Here is a 12,962-nt window from a genome sequence, read left to right on the forward strand (position 1 = left end):
GTGTGTGTGTGTGTGTGTGTGTGTGTGTACTTGCCTGTGGAGGTCAGAGGGAATCAGTTTTCTCTTTCTACCATGTGGGTCCCAGATATTGAACTCAGGACCCCAGGTTTGGTAAAGCTGAAATTGTTCTCTACTGAGCTACCCTGCCTCTCTGTGACTGGCTGTTGAGTTATTTATGTATTCTAGGCACAAGGACTTTCCCAGTTATCTCATTTGAAAATACTCCTTCCAATGTGTAATTCATCTTTTTCATTCTTTCATTGGACTTTTCTTTAATAGGGCAGAAAAATTTGATTTGATAAAATATTATTTTTTTTGATGATGATGACATATATTATGTATACATATAAGCTATCTTTAGACACACCAGAAGAGGGCATCAGATCCCATTACAGATGGTCATGAGCCACCATGTGGTTGCTAGGAATCGAACTCAGGACTTCTGGAAGAGCAGTCAGTACTCTTAACCACTGAGCCATCACTCCAGACCCGGAATATTATTTATTAGTTGTTATTTTTCCTACAGATTATGCCTCTGGTACATAAGAACTCTTGTTATCTCGGGTCCTGAGGATTCTCAGCGATCCTGCCTAGAAATTTTACCTTTACCTTGAACCCTAAGGTTCATTTGGAGCTAAGGCTTCATACATCGTCTATTGCACTGAGGGTTTTTTTTTTTTTTTTTTTTGGTTTGTTTTTGTTGAGACCTTTTCAGTTGACGTAGTTCAGATTGCTGTGAACTGTCCCTTCCCTATTGAATTGCCATTTTCCTTTGTCTAGTAGTAATTGGGCTATTTCTGCATTTTCCGTTCTGTTCCCTTGACTTTTCTGCTCTTTCTCTGGGTTCACACTATCTTATTGTGGTCATAGGGAATGTGGTTTTTCCTATTTTGCTCTCTTGGAAAATTATTTTTTTTTTTGTTTTCTTAGGCTTTTCTAATGTACACATATCTACACACATATGTCTACATATATACACACATACATATACAAGCACATATTCCAAAGTTATGTTGGCTCTTGAAAGAGTCTTGTCTGTTCTTATCTGCTTTAGAATAACCTTGTCCTTGTTCACAAAGACACTGATTGATATTTTCTCAGGCATTAAGTTTAACTTAGAGCCAGTTGAGGCAGAGTTGATATCTCTCACATTGAGTTGCCAGTGCAGGAGTGTAATACGTTCCTCTAGGTATTTAGATTTTCTTTCATCTGTTTCCTGTGTGTTAAGATTAAAGGCATGCACCACCAGGCCCAGCACGTTTGTTGATTTCCTTAACATAATTTGTTTTATTGCTTTTTTTTTTTTTTTTTTTTTTTTTGCTTTCAAAGTTGTTGTTTTCCACTCTTTTAAAATACGTTTTCCTGAAGCTATAGTCTTTGTCTTTTCTTCTGTTTTGAGATAGATTCTCACTTGCAACCCTGGCTGGCCAGGAACTTGCTATGTAGTCTAGTACAGCTTTAAACTTATGGATCCAACTGCCTCTACCCCTGTAGTGCTAGGATTAAAGGTGTGCACTACCATGCCCAGCTCTCAAACCTATATATATTCTGATATTGAGTTGAGAATATAAATTAGTGTTAAGGTACTTGCCTAGTATGTGAAGCTTGACTTTAGATTATATATATCTATATATTATATATATATATATTGCACATATACACATATATATGTGCACACACATACATATGTATAAAGCATATGTATATATATATATGTATATATGTAAATACACACACATATATATATATACATATATTAACCACTCAGCTGCCTTATATTTCTTTTCTTTAAATCTTTTATTTTTTTTAACCCTTTTCTAATGTTTGTGAATTTCTGTATTTTATGGATTTTGAATGCATTCCTAGGTATCAAGAACAGAGCTAGCACCCAAAGACAGAAATGGTTTTTAGTCTGTTTCTTCTTAGAGTAGAGCACACTTTTAGCATATGGTTTTGTTCCACTGTGTACACTTGAGAACATTGTTTTGATGGACTTCAGCATTTTTGCTCTTAGAGTCTTATTCATACTGAGGCTTGAAGTTACCTCCAAACACAGAGCTTCTGGACTTTGTTATTTTCTAGTCAGATGCGATGTCAGAGACAAGTTACCATTTTTACTTCTCCCCTTCCTGCCCTGCTGGGGTAGAGCAGAGAGCCTGGAGGCCGGTCCTTAGCTCACCCTCTGTGGATTTATGGCATGCTAGTTCTGAGTCACTGTCTTTGCCTCTGTTTTCTGAGTTGTCACCTCCCTTGACAGGTACTAACTAATTCAAATTCAACTCTATGCTAATAATTAGCAGTTGATTTAACCTTGACAAGCCACTTGGTATGTGTGTCAGGGAGTTTTTCTCATTCAATTGGGAAGTGAAATGGTAGACTATCCAAGGGCCGGGTGCTGTGTGCAAAGTCCTTCAGCATGGTTTCATTTTTGGACTCTAAGCATCTCCAGTTGCATGCCTTAGTTTAGGCACTCTTTCTTGTTGCAGCAAGCTTAAGTTTCTTCTTCAAAAGATTGTGATCAAATGAGGAGATCACTATTGAGATCAGAAACCCTCATCTGCGGCCCAGATCTGGGTCTATCATAATAGCTGCTCAGTGAAAGGTCACTGCAAATTGTTTAGTTTTATGGCGTAGCTCTTATGCATGCAAGCTGGCATATAGAGCTAGGGGTACCGGAGGCTCAGTGATCTTAGCTCTATGTGAGATCAGACCTAATAGTTCTTGGTTAGTAAATGAGAGTCCTTGACCTCTTTAGTGAGAATTCATCATGGTATAGCTTCGGGTTCTCATGTCATTATCTTTTTGAAGAAGCTGAAATCATTTTATGTCTTTGGATGTTAATTCTTCCCACTGAAGTGGAGACATAGCACCTTGAGTACCACAGAAGGTCAAAAGCTGTTTTATATACATGATCTACTCATGTTTCTGACCCAGGTGGGTACGTAATAAAATAAACAAACAATGCATGTAACAGTAACCAGCGAGCTGTTTATCTGCATAGCAGGTGGGTCTTTAATAAAATAAATGAATAGTACATGTAATAGTTATGAATGAGCTGGTTCCTTGTATACAGTCGTAGATAGATAAATAATTATCAAACTAGGCCATCACTGGTATTCACTGGTTGTCTAAGGCAACCTTTAGAATACATTTGGTTTTCCAGGGAAAGAATTTTCTACTAAGTTTGGTTCTTTCCCCAGAGGAATAAAATATTGAATAATTGACAAGAATATCCAGGTTTAAGCCTTCTGTGGCTTAACTGTGGCCACCTCAGGCAAACTCATATGTTCAACTCTGGATGTGAGGAGCCCAGTGTCAGGAACTCCAACCTGAGCTGTCAGGCTTGGCACTGTCCTTTGATACTTTTGGCAGACCTGATGAACCCAGAGGCCCGAGGCTTGGATGGATTAGTCATTTTCATTGGAAGCCTGAGTATTGGGAACCCATCCCTTGATTCAGTCTGATTTACATGGGAATCGTGGAGTGGGTAAGGCACTTGATCCAGTTTTTTTTTTTTTTTTTAACTTCTTTCTTCTCTTCTGTCTCCTTTGGGCAAGGCTGAGGATCGGGTGACATGAATTTTATACTCAGTGTCGTCATTAATTGTGTTTCTTCATAAAATCACCAAACCTTTCTGTTGTGCATTTTTCTTCATTTAGAAAATGGTACCATGTCCTATGCTGTTGCGGTGAAGAATATGCAGAGATTAGAGTGAGGGGCAGCAAGCATTTGGGAAAGCTAGAGAGAGAGTAAGTCCTCTGTGTTGTAACAGGGCCATGGTGGCATCAACTGTACATTTTTTGCCGGTTATTCTTATAGAATATTGTGGAATCACTGAATTTATGGAAGACTTTCATAGCTGGCTGGACCATAGGTGGTGGTTTGCAAGCCATGGTTTCAAATAGAAGATTTGATTTAGAAGAGGCCTTATTCAGTGATCTCACTGGTTGGCAAAAAAATGGAGGTAGCCCAAATATTTAGTGACCTTTCTTTCTCCTCCATAGCTTTACCAAGGAAAAATGTCAAAGATTTTTGTTCTAGTTATGTTTGTCTTCCTTTTTAAAGGCTATCACAATTAGTGGAAACAAATTCTAACAACTAAGGGAAAACAGCTTCGACTGTTTGAAGAATGAGAAGCTAGGGGTAGAGAGATGGTTCAGAGGTAGGAGTGCTTACTTCTGTAGAATGCCTGAATTCTGTTCCCAGTACACATGTTAGGTGGCTCACCTGTAATTCCAGTCCCAGGGGATCTGACGCCCTCTACTGGCCTCTACAGGCACCTACAGCCATGTGTGCATACCCCCCACACAGAAGTACACATACATACACAGAACTTAAAAAAATACAAGTGAATCTTTAAAAAGAACGAGAAATTAGGTTGTAGAAACTCAGCTCTTCTGGAAGGCTTTTCTGAAGACAAATTGCCTGCTTGGAATCAGGACACATGTGGACTTCATGACATGTGTGTGACACTAAAGTTGTCTTCTTTCCTTTCCTAGTCTGTCTCACGCTTCGAGTTAGCCTCGGGAAGGTTCCAGTGTTCTGCCAAGCTGAAATGATGTTTGAAGTAAGGGAGGGCTTGCCCTGAAAGTCTTAGATTGACAGGCAAATTTATGTTTCTATTCCTCCTTTACCTTCATTATTTTATTTGTGTATGTGGTTTCAGCAGAATAGATAAAACCATAATACACAGGAGAAAATGAACATTCAGCAAGTGTCCTGATTGCCTTTCGGTTCCTGTGTGATAAATAGTCTTAGGGGGGGGGAAAGGATTTATTTGGATTATACCTCCTGGCCACGGCCTGTCACCAAGGGAAGTCAGGATAAGAACTGAACCAGGAACTTGAAAGCAGGAACTCTGCTCTCTGGCTCAGCCTCTGGCTCAGCCCCAGCTCATACTTCGCTAGCTTTCTTAGATAACCCATGTCTCCCCGAATAGGAATGGCACCGCCTGTGGTGGGCTAGGCCCTCCTAAGTTAATTAGTAATTGAGACAGTTCTCCACAGGCATGCTCACAGGTCAATCTGATCGATTCCCAAATCCATGCTCTCTGCTCAGATGACTGTAGGCTTGTCAAGTCCACAGTTCCATCTAACTAGGGTGGCAAGTGATTCTCACTCTCTGCCTTTTGTCTTCTCTTCTTCTCTCCCTTCCCTCCATTTTCCTTTATTTCATTCTGGCACGAACATGTGTCTAAGGAGACGTGCATTGCTAGGCCGTTTGTTCCTTGTAAGGGTAGCACCCATATTGCCTGTCTTCATCTGCTACTTGTTCTGTTTGCTTGATCATGTTAAGCACCCGTGTCTTGGCATCTCTTATTTTTGGTGCCTTTATTTTGAGAATCTACCCTTCTCAGTTCCCAGTGAGGTACCCAGCCAGAGCCAAACACTGTTCTCTTCAGTGGCTTTCTACCAACCCAGAGCACAGATAATAAAAACCAATGCCCAGGAGACCATGGAAACACAAAGTCAGCAAACCTCTGGCTCCTGAGACAATCCTGGAATAGAATGTTCCCTACATACAGAAGAAATGTCACTGGACTTGGGCCTGTAGATATGAAAGTTTGATGAGATGGTAGTCAGGAGACCTGAGTTCTTCTTGGTCAGGAACAAGTCCTCTTGGACATCCAATGAAGCAGGGAGGGGGTGACATAGTATTTGTTTCTTGTTTTCTATGAATTTTGTAAGTTAAGACAACATTCCAGTTTTTGGAAAAACAATTATGGAAACAAATGGTAAAAATAATTGAACATGTTGGTAGTCTTGAATGAAAGAAAGCATTAACAAGTGTATCACCATAGCATTATTGTCTGTATCAGGGCTACTTAAGCATTTTCCACTCATGACCTGTTTTTGGTCAACGAATTTTAAAACATAACCTCACATATATAGGTATTTTAGAGGAATACATATTGGACATCTATTAATAGTAAATCCTAAATAACTTAATTTTAAGATATTTCCTTGGCATGTGTGTAACTTAGCCATTGATGAATATTAAAGCAAATTTGCATATTAATGAAACAGATGTGCTTGCTTGTTTTTACATAAGCAATTTAATAGTGGCTGAGTATTTGATACTGCAGTATGTAGAATGTCTTCAGCATTTCTCCAAGTTGATCAGTGTTTTTATCTCATAACTGTCAATACTAAGAATGCCACTTGGTATAACCAAGTATTGCAAAACAGCAAGACTCTAGTTAGGGCCATTTCAGACATTGTTTGAAATTCTGTCCTAATCCCAAGCCAAAATACACTGAACAGTTGTTTTATGAAACTTAAGCCAGCATGTCAAACAGCAGTGTTCATAATTAAAGATTCCAATATAATGCATACCACTTGGATACTTAAACATTAAGGGATGTTAGTAGGGCTTACTTAAACAGTAAGAGATGTTAGTATGGCAATATTAAGGCCTTGTTTCCCCTCATGGAACAAATAGGAAGCAGAGAGGTTTGTATCCCTAGTGAAATCATATCAACAATCACATTCAGTGGTCTGTAATTGTAAAGTGGTACTTTAGGCAGTGTTCATTTACGTGTCATGGCATGTGACAGCACATGCTATTGAAAGGATGCGTGCTGTGTGCTCAGAACCGAGGCTGCAGAGAGGCCACCCCATGCAGCACAGGTGAGTGCCACCAGAAACCAATCCGTTTCACTATGATTTCCGTTTCACTTGATTTCTTGATTGACTTCTGGTTGTTCAGAAAGCTTTTCCTGGTGTCAGATGTTGTTGTTGTTGTTTTTTTCATAACCACCAGAGTTATAAAGCCCATGGGGTCAGAAGCTATAATTTCAAAAGCTTTGTTCTATGTGACACTCACTCTTTATTGAACATTTGCTGTAGGATTTTACTTGGAGTATCTCAATTAATACTCATCCCTGAGCCACTAGGTATATGTATTACTATCATGTTAAAGAAGAGTGAGATGCTCTGAGACACGGTGTAAGTGAAACCCAAATGCATTTTATTTCAAGCCCCGCCCTCTTCCCCATTGTCCCTCTGTTTGACTGTGAGCTTGCACCAGTTTCCTTAGAGCAAATCCATAAGCTGACCTATTTGGGAGGGACACAGTTGATCAAATATCTCACACTGCTTCTTTTATCCCTTCTCTTTCTTAGGCCACCTCGGGATTTAGACTCCAAGGCTTGCATATCTATTGGAAACCAGGTAAGAAAAGTCACGCAGGACCAATTGGCCCTTTGATCACTTCATATGCACTCTTCCCCACTGGACACTGGAAAGCCATTCTCTGTGGTGGAATGTCAGGGCACGGGCTGAAAAAGGATGTTGAATTAAAAGGGAACTGACTCCTGACACTTTGGCTATTTCGAATTGTGAATTGCAGCCAAGCGATGGTGATTCCCCAAGGAAGGCATCTGAGTACAATAGATGCTTCTCAAAGCCACACAGGTCTAGTTGCCAGTCAACGATTCTAAGGAGCTGCTGTGTAGATAGATTCAGAGGCACAGTTTGAAAACCGAGTTGGGTGGCGTTGTGTCTGTTACTAGGGACAAGCAGGCTGTCTACCATGGGATCCTGAACATTTCCTGGTGTTCCTGGCTTTGAGTGGCACCTTGCCACATTAAAAGGACTTGTGGCTGAGCTGTATCACACCGAGGACACCAGAAGAAAACGGATGAAGGGTAGCCTACTTGGTGTCCTGTTTAGTATTCACTTTCCAGTTGTGTGACCACCTTTCCTCCTTGCAGAACTTTGAGGTGAAGGCAGATGACCTGGAGCCAATAGTGGAGCTGGGACGAGGTGCGTACGGGGTGGTGGAGAAGATGCGTCACGTGCCCAGCGGGCAGATCATGGCGGTGAAGGTAGAGTTGACATTCCGAAAAAATGTTTCATTTCCTCAGTGTATGTGCTTGCCCATCTCGACTGTGAACTGGCTCTTTTTACAGAAGCAAAAGAACCCACAATAGAAAAAAAAAGTATTTTTTTTTTGTGTGTGGATCTTGAACTTTGAGGAACAAGATCTGTTGACCTGAGTCATATCAACTATATTTTCTAAGTCTTCTTTTTCTCACACTTTTAGTTTTTAAAGAACTTTTATGAGAGAGAGGGGAGAGGAGGGGAGGGGGCAGGAAGGAGAGAGGGAGGGAGGGAAAGGGAGAGGGAGGGAGGGAGAGAGAGAGAGAGACAGAGACAGAGACAGAGACAGACAGACAGACAGACAGACAGACAGACAGACTATGCCCATGGGTACAGGTACTATTGCAGGGCAGAAGAGGGCTTTAGACCCCCCTGGAGCTGGAAGTACAGGCAATTGTGCACTACTTGATTTCAGGTCCAGAAACTGAATTCTGGTTTTCTACACGCCCAGTATGTGCTCTTAACCCCCGAGACATCTCTCTGGTCCCTGCTACTGTGTAACTAATTGCACTTAGAATGACTTATAGTACTTGAAAAAAACTTCATCTAATACCAATCCAAAGAAAATTCCCTTGATTATGTCAAAGTGTTGTTATTTCTGTTGTTGTTTTTATAAAATCAGATTCTAAACAAAAGGCTTGTTAGTAGCATATTGTGTTGGTTTAGAAGAACCACCCACTGAAAATCAAGAAGCCAAAACTGAGAAAGAAAATTGTCTCTAATTGTAGGGAAAGGAGGATAAAATGTATCTAGCGTTGGTTACATAGATTTTGAGCTATGGCAGAAGTTTGAAGTCAGCCTACACGGCTTAAGTAGATTCTGCATAGTCGAGGGGTGACCTAAAATGTGGGAGGCTATGTGTCCAAATGACAGCACTTTATGTTAGAGACACAATCATCTGTACCTTTTGTTATCTAAATTCATCCCAGAATGAATTCCTAAGTCATACCTAAGGGTGATGATAACTATAGTACTATTCCTAAGTCATACCTAAGGGTGACGATAACTATAGTACTTCAAGGCTCCCCCAAAGCGGGGATTTTCTCCTTTTTCTGCTATTTAATTTTCTTTTAAAGATTTATTTTTCTTTATTGTATGTGTATATGTGTGTGTGTGTGTGTGTGTGTGTGTGTGTGTGTGTGCACCTGACTGCATCTATGTGCACCACGTGTGTGCAGTGCCCACAGAGTCCAGAAGAGGGCATCAGATCCCCTAGAACTAGAGTCACAGACAGTTGTGAGCTGCCATGTGGGTGCTAGGAATTGAACCTGGGTCCTCTGGAAGAGCAGCCAGAGCTCTTAACTGCTGAGCCGTCTTCCTAGCCCTGGTTCTTCTCTTTTTCCAAACTGTTGGGACCTAGGTAAGCAGAGAATAATCAAGGGAATCACATTTTGCATCAAACAGGCATAAACATTAAACGGGGTGGCTTTTGCAGCTTTGAAATGCTTTATGACCTTCTTGCCCATTCTCTGACATACATTCCATGTTTTGCTTCTAATCAGGGGGCTGATCAGGAAGTCCAATGGTCAGCCATCATCGTTATCTTTTCATTTGTGCAAACAGCTCACGCTTAGCAGTACTGTGAGTAGGTTTCTGCTAACAGTGTGAAGTTTGATTCTGTCATTAGGATGGGGCTTTGGTGGGTCCCTGCTTTTTCAGGTGACTCTTCCTCAGAGTAGTAACCATATGTTGTTTGATATGTGTTTTCATTCAGCGGATACGGGCCACAGTTAATAGCCAGGAGCAGAAACGGCTGCTGATGGATTTGGATGTTTCCATGAGGACGGTGGACTGTCCATTTACTGTGACCTTCTACGGTGCACTCTTCCGGGAGGTAAGTGATCCTTCAGCCCAGTGTCCAAGGAACAACAATATAAAAGCCTCTGGTCGCATAGCCTCACTACTTGCTGCCAGGTGGGCTGCACTTTGGAAATAATTGTACTTGCTTTTAAATGATTTCAAAGCTTGAGGAGAAACCATCCCTTTCTCCCAAAAGCTCAAATAAGAAATAGCCCCTTGGGAAAATTGTTGGTTATTTTTTTCTTTTTCCCATTTCCTTCCTCATTGACAATCCTTGGTCTTATTGGTCTCTAGGGCGACGTGTGGATCTGCATGGAGCTCATGGATACGTCACTAGATAAATTCTACAAACAAGTTATTGATAAAGGCCAAACAATTCCAGAGGATATCTTAGGAAAGATAGCAGTTTCTGTGAGTATATCATGAACCCCACCTACTCAGGGAGAACGGGAGAAGTCCAGGCTTCGTGTCTTTGCCTAGTTACTACCATCTAACACGTTCCTGTTGGGTACTGTGTCAGCGGGAGGCTAAGCAAATGCTTTTCTTACCAGTACATGCAGCCATTGACCTGGTTTGATAAAGCATGCCAAATGCTTCTATTTTAGTTTTGTTTCTGTGGTGTGATAAAACACACACACACACACACACACACACACACACACACAATCAAAACTCAAAGACTCAAAAACTCAAAACAAAACAAACACAAAACAACAAAACCCCTGACAAAAGCAACCTGAGGTATTAAGGGTTTCTTTAGCTCACAATTCCAGGTTACAGACCAGCATTCTAGAAAAGTCAAGGCATCAGGAACTGGAAGTAGCTAGTCATATTACATCCTGCCTTAATGTATGCATTCTGCTTTCTCTATTCTTTTTTTTTTAAGTTTGCATTTTTTATTAGATATTTTCTTTATTTACATTTCAAATGTTATCCCCTTTCCTAGTTTCCCCTCCGAAAATCCCCTATCCCCTCCACCCTCCCCCTGCTTTCTCTATTCTTATGCAATCCAGAATCTACTACCTAGAGAATGATATCGCCCACAGTGGGCAGGGTCTTCCCACTTGAATGAACAGATCAAGACAGTCTTCTTCAGACAAGCCCATAGGCCAACCTGATCTAGACAATTTCTCTTTAGGCTCTCCTTCAAAGTGATTCTGGATTGTGTCACGTTGACAATTAAAACTGACCACCATGGTCCCCACACCTGTATTCGTTATATTTGACCTATCACTTCTACATCTGAGTATATATTGTGGTTCAAAATGTTTTCTTTATTTCTTTTTCTAAAAACATTTGTTTATTTTATGTATATGAGTACAGTGTGACTGTCTTCAGATACACCAGAAGAGGGCATCAGATCCCATTACAGATGGTTATAAGCCACCATGTGGTTGCCGGGAATTGAACTCAGGACCCCTGGAAAAGTAGTCAGTCAGTGCTCTTAACCACTGAGCCATCTCTCCAGCCCTAATGTTTTCTTATGGAATTAGAAGACAAGGCGACCTTAATGGTTACCAAGGTTCAGGAAGGTGGAGGAAAATGATGGTTAAGAGAGCTGAAGGAGCTGCTTTAAGATATGATCTTATAATTGTATCCATTCTAAGATACAATCCTGTGGCGGTAGAGGCATCCAATTTAGGTAACTTTCTGTTGTTTTCCCCATTAGGGCCACTACTAGTTGAGAACAACCACACATTCAGCAACTTTAAGCAGGGAGCATTAATAAAATGGAATACACTTAGCATTCAGCTTCTTTCCAGTGATGGTCTCAATAAATCGACTCTGTTTCTCTTGCAGATTGTAAAAGCGTTAGAACATTTACACAGTAAGCTGTCTGTTATCCATCGAGGTAAGCACACATGTAGAGCTATCTTGGCACTTGCTTTTGCCAAGTTCCTTTCTTTTTTTTCTCCTGGTATCTCCTTTCCTTTCCCACGCTTCCCTCAGTGTATGGGGGGTGGGGAAGACAGGCACAAGAGCTAAAGGGTTTCCCTTTGGTATTGTAGGAAAAAAAAATGTCAGTAGTTGCATTAATTTTCTATTACTGTAACAAATCACTCGACACAATCAGCTGATGAAGAGGAAAGTTTATTTTGGATCAGTCTGAGGTTTACTAGCCTTGATGCTTTGTGGCCAGTGGTGAGGTGGGGCAAGATGGTGGGACTATGTTGTAGAGGAAGCTCATTCACCTTTTGGCCTGGAAAGAAACAGAGATGATGTGACAGGATCCCATAATCCCCTTCAAGGGCAGTCTCCAGTGACTTAAAATATCCCTCCAAGTCCCACCTGTTAAAGGTTTCAGCCTTACCCAGTAGGGCTAAACTGAGGATGAAGCCTGTGTAGCCTACACCTGGGTTTTTGGAAGATTCAGGCTGTAAGCTGTGGCCATCCTTTACACTGACTGAGAATATAAGAACAAATGAATTTTATATTATACTGAATAGAAATTCACCAAGGTGAGCTATGGATAGCATTGGGAACTTGAAAGCACCTGAGAGAAATTTCCAGAATAAAGCAGAACTTTTCTGGGCTACAGGAATTAGGAAAAAACTCTCTCTCTCTCTCTCTCTCTCTCTCTCCTTCTCCTTTACTACCCTTCCTCTTCTCCCGCTAGCTCTTAATTTTCATTTATTTTTATTTGTGTGAGTGCATGTGTGTGTCTTTCTCATGCACACAAGTGTGTGGCTGTGCTCACCTTTTACACGCATAGAGAAGGATGTCAGGTTCTCGCTCTGTCACTCCCTGCCTCATTTCTTTGAGACAGGGCTCTCGCACAGAAGCAGCAGGCAATCCCCAGAGATCCTCCTGTTTCCCCACAGAACTGGGTCAGTGGGGTGTATGGCCATGGCTAGCTTTTAATGTGGGTTCTAGGGGTTGAACTCAGTCCCTCATGCTTGCACTGTGTGTGTGTGTGTGCGTGTGTGTGCGCGCGTGTGTGCGTGTGTGTGTGTGTGTGTGTGTGTGTGTAGGTGCCCAGCCATGCTCAGCTCTGTCTTCATATATCCATCCAGTTCTTCATCAATCTAATCTATTAGTGTAGAGCCCACAGAGACCAGATGAGGGCGTTGGTCTCCTGGAGCTAGAGTCACAGGCTGTTGTGAACTGTCTGATGTGGATGCTGGAGCTGGAGCTTGGGTCCTGCAGAAGAACAGCAGGTTCTCTAGTGGCTGAGGCATCTTTGTAGCCTCAAAAGTCACCTTTAGTATAGATGTTTTGAATAACATTAAGAAGACCTAAGAGCCATCTAGGAAAATCTATTCTTTTTTTTTTTTTTTT

At 41.2% G+C, this 12,962-nt stretch overlaps 1 protein-coding gene across 2 annotated transcripts in view; it reads left to right on the forward strand.

Annotated features, from left to right (window-relative positions):
* Positions 1-12,962, forward strand: part of Map2k6 (mitogen-activated protein kinase kinase 6) — a 123,312-nt gene that overhangs the window by 89,568 nt on the left and 20,782 nt on the right. For both annotated transcript variants that reach the window (XM_021211822.2, XM_029546544.1), the window contains exons 3-7: positions 7,124-7,172; positions 7,715-7,828; positions 9,598-9,717; positions 9,978-10,094; positions 11,484-11,535. In XM_021211822.2, coding sequence (XP_021067481.1) covers positions 7,124-7,172; positions 7,715-7,828; positions 9,598-9,717; positions 9,978-10,094; positions 11,484-11,535 — 452 coding nt within the window. The remainder of the gene's footprint in view (positions 1-7,123; positions 7,173-7,714; positions 7,829-9,597; positions 9,718-9,977; positions 10,095-11,483; positions 11,536-12,962) is intronic.

This window comes from Mus pahari, chromosome 14, assembly GCF_900095145.1.
Source record: "Mus pahari chromosome 14, PAHARI_EIJ_v1.1, whole genome shotgun sequence".
Lineage (NCBI taxonomy): Eukaryota > Metazoa > Chordata > Mammalia > Rodentia > Muridae > Mus > Mus pahari.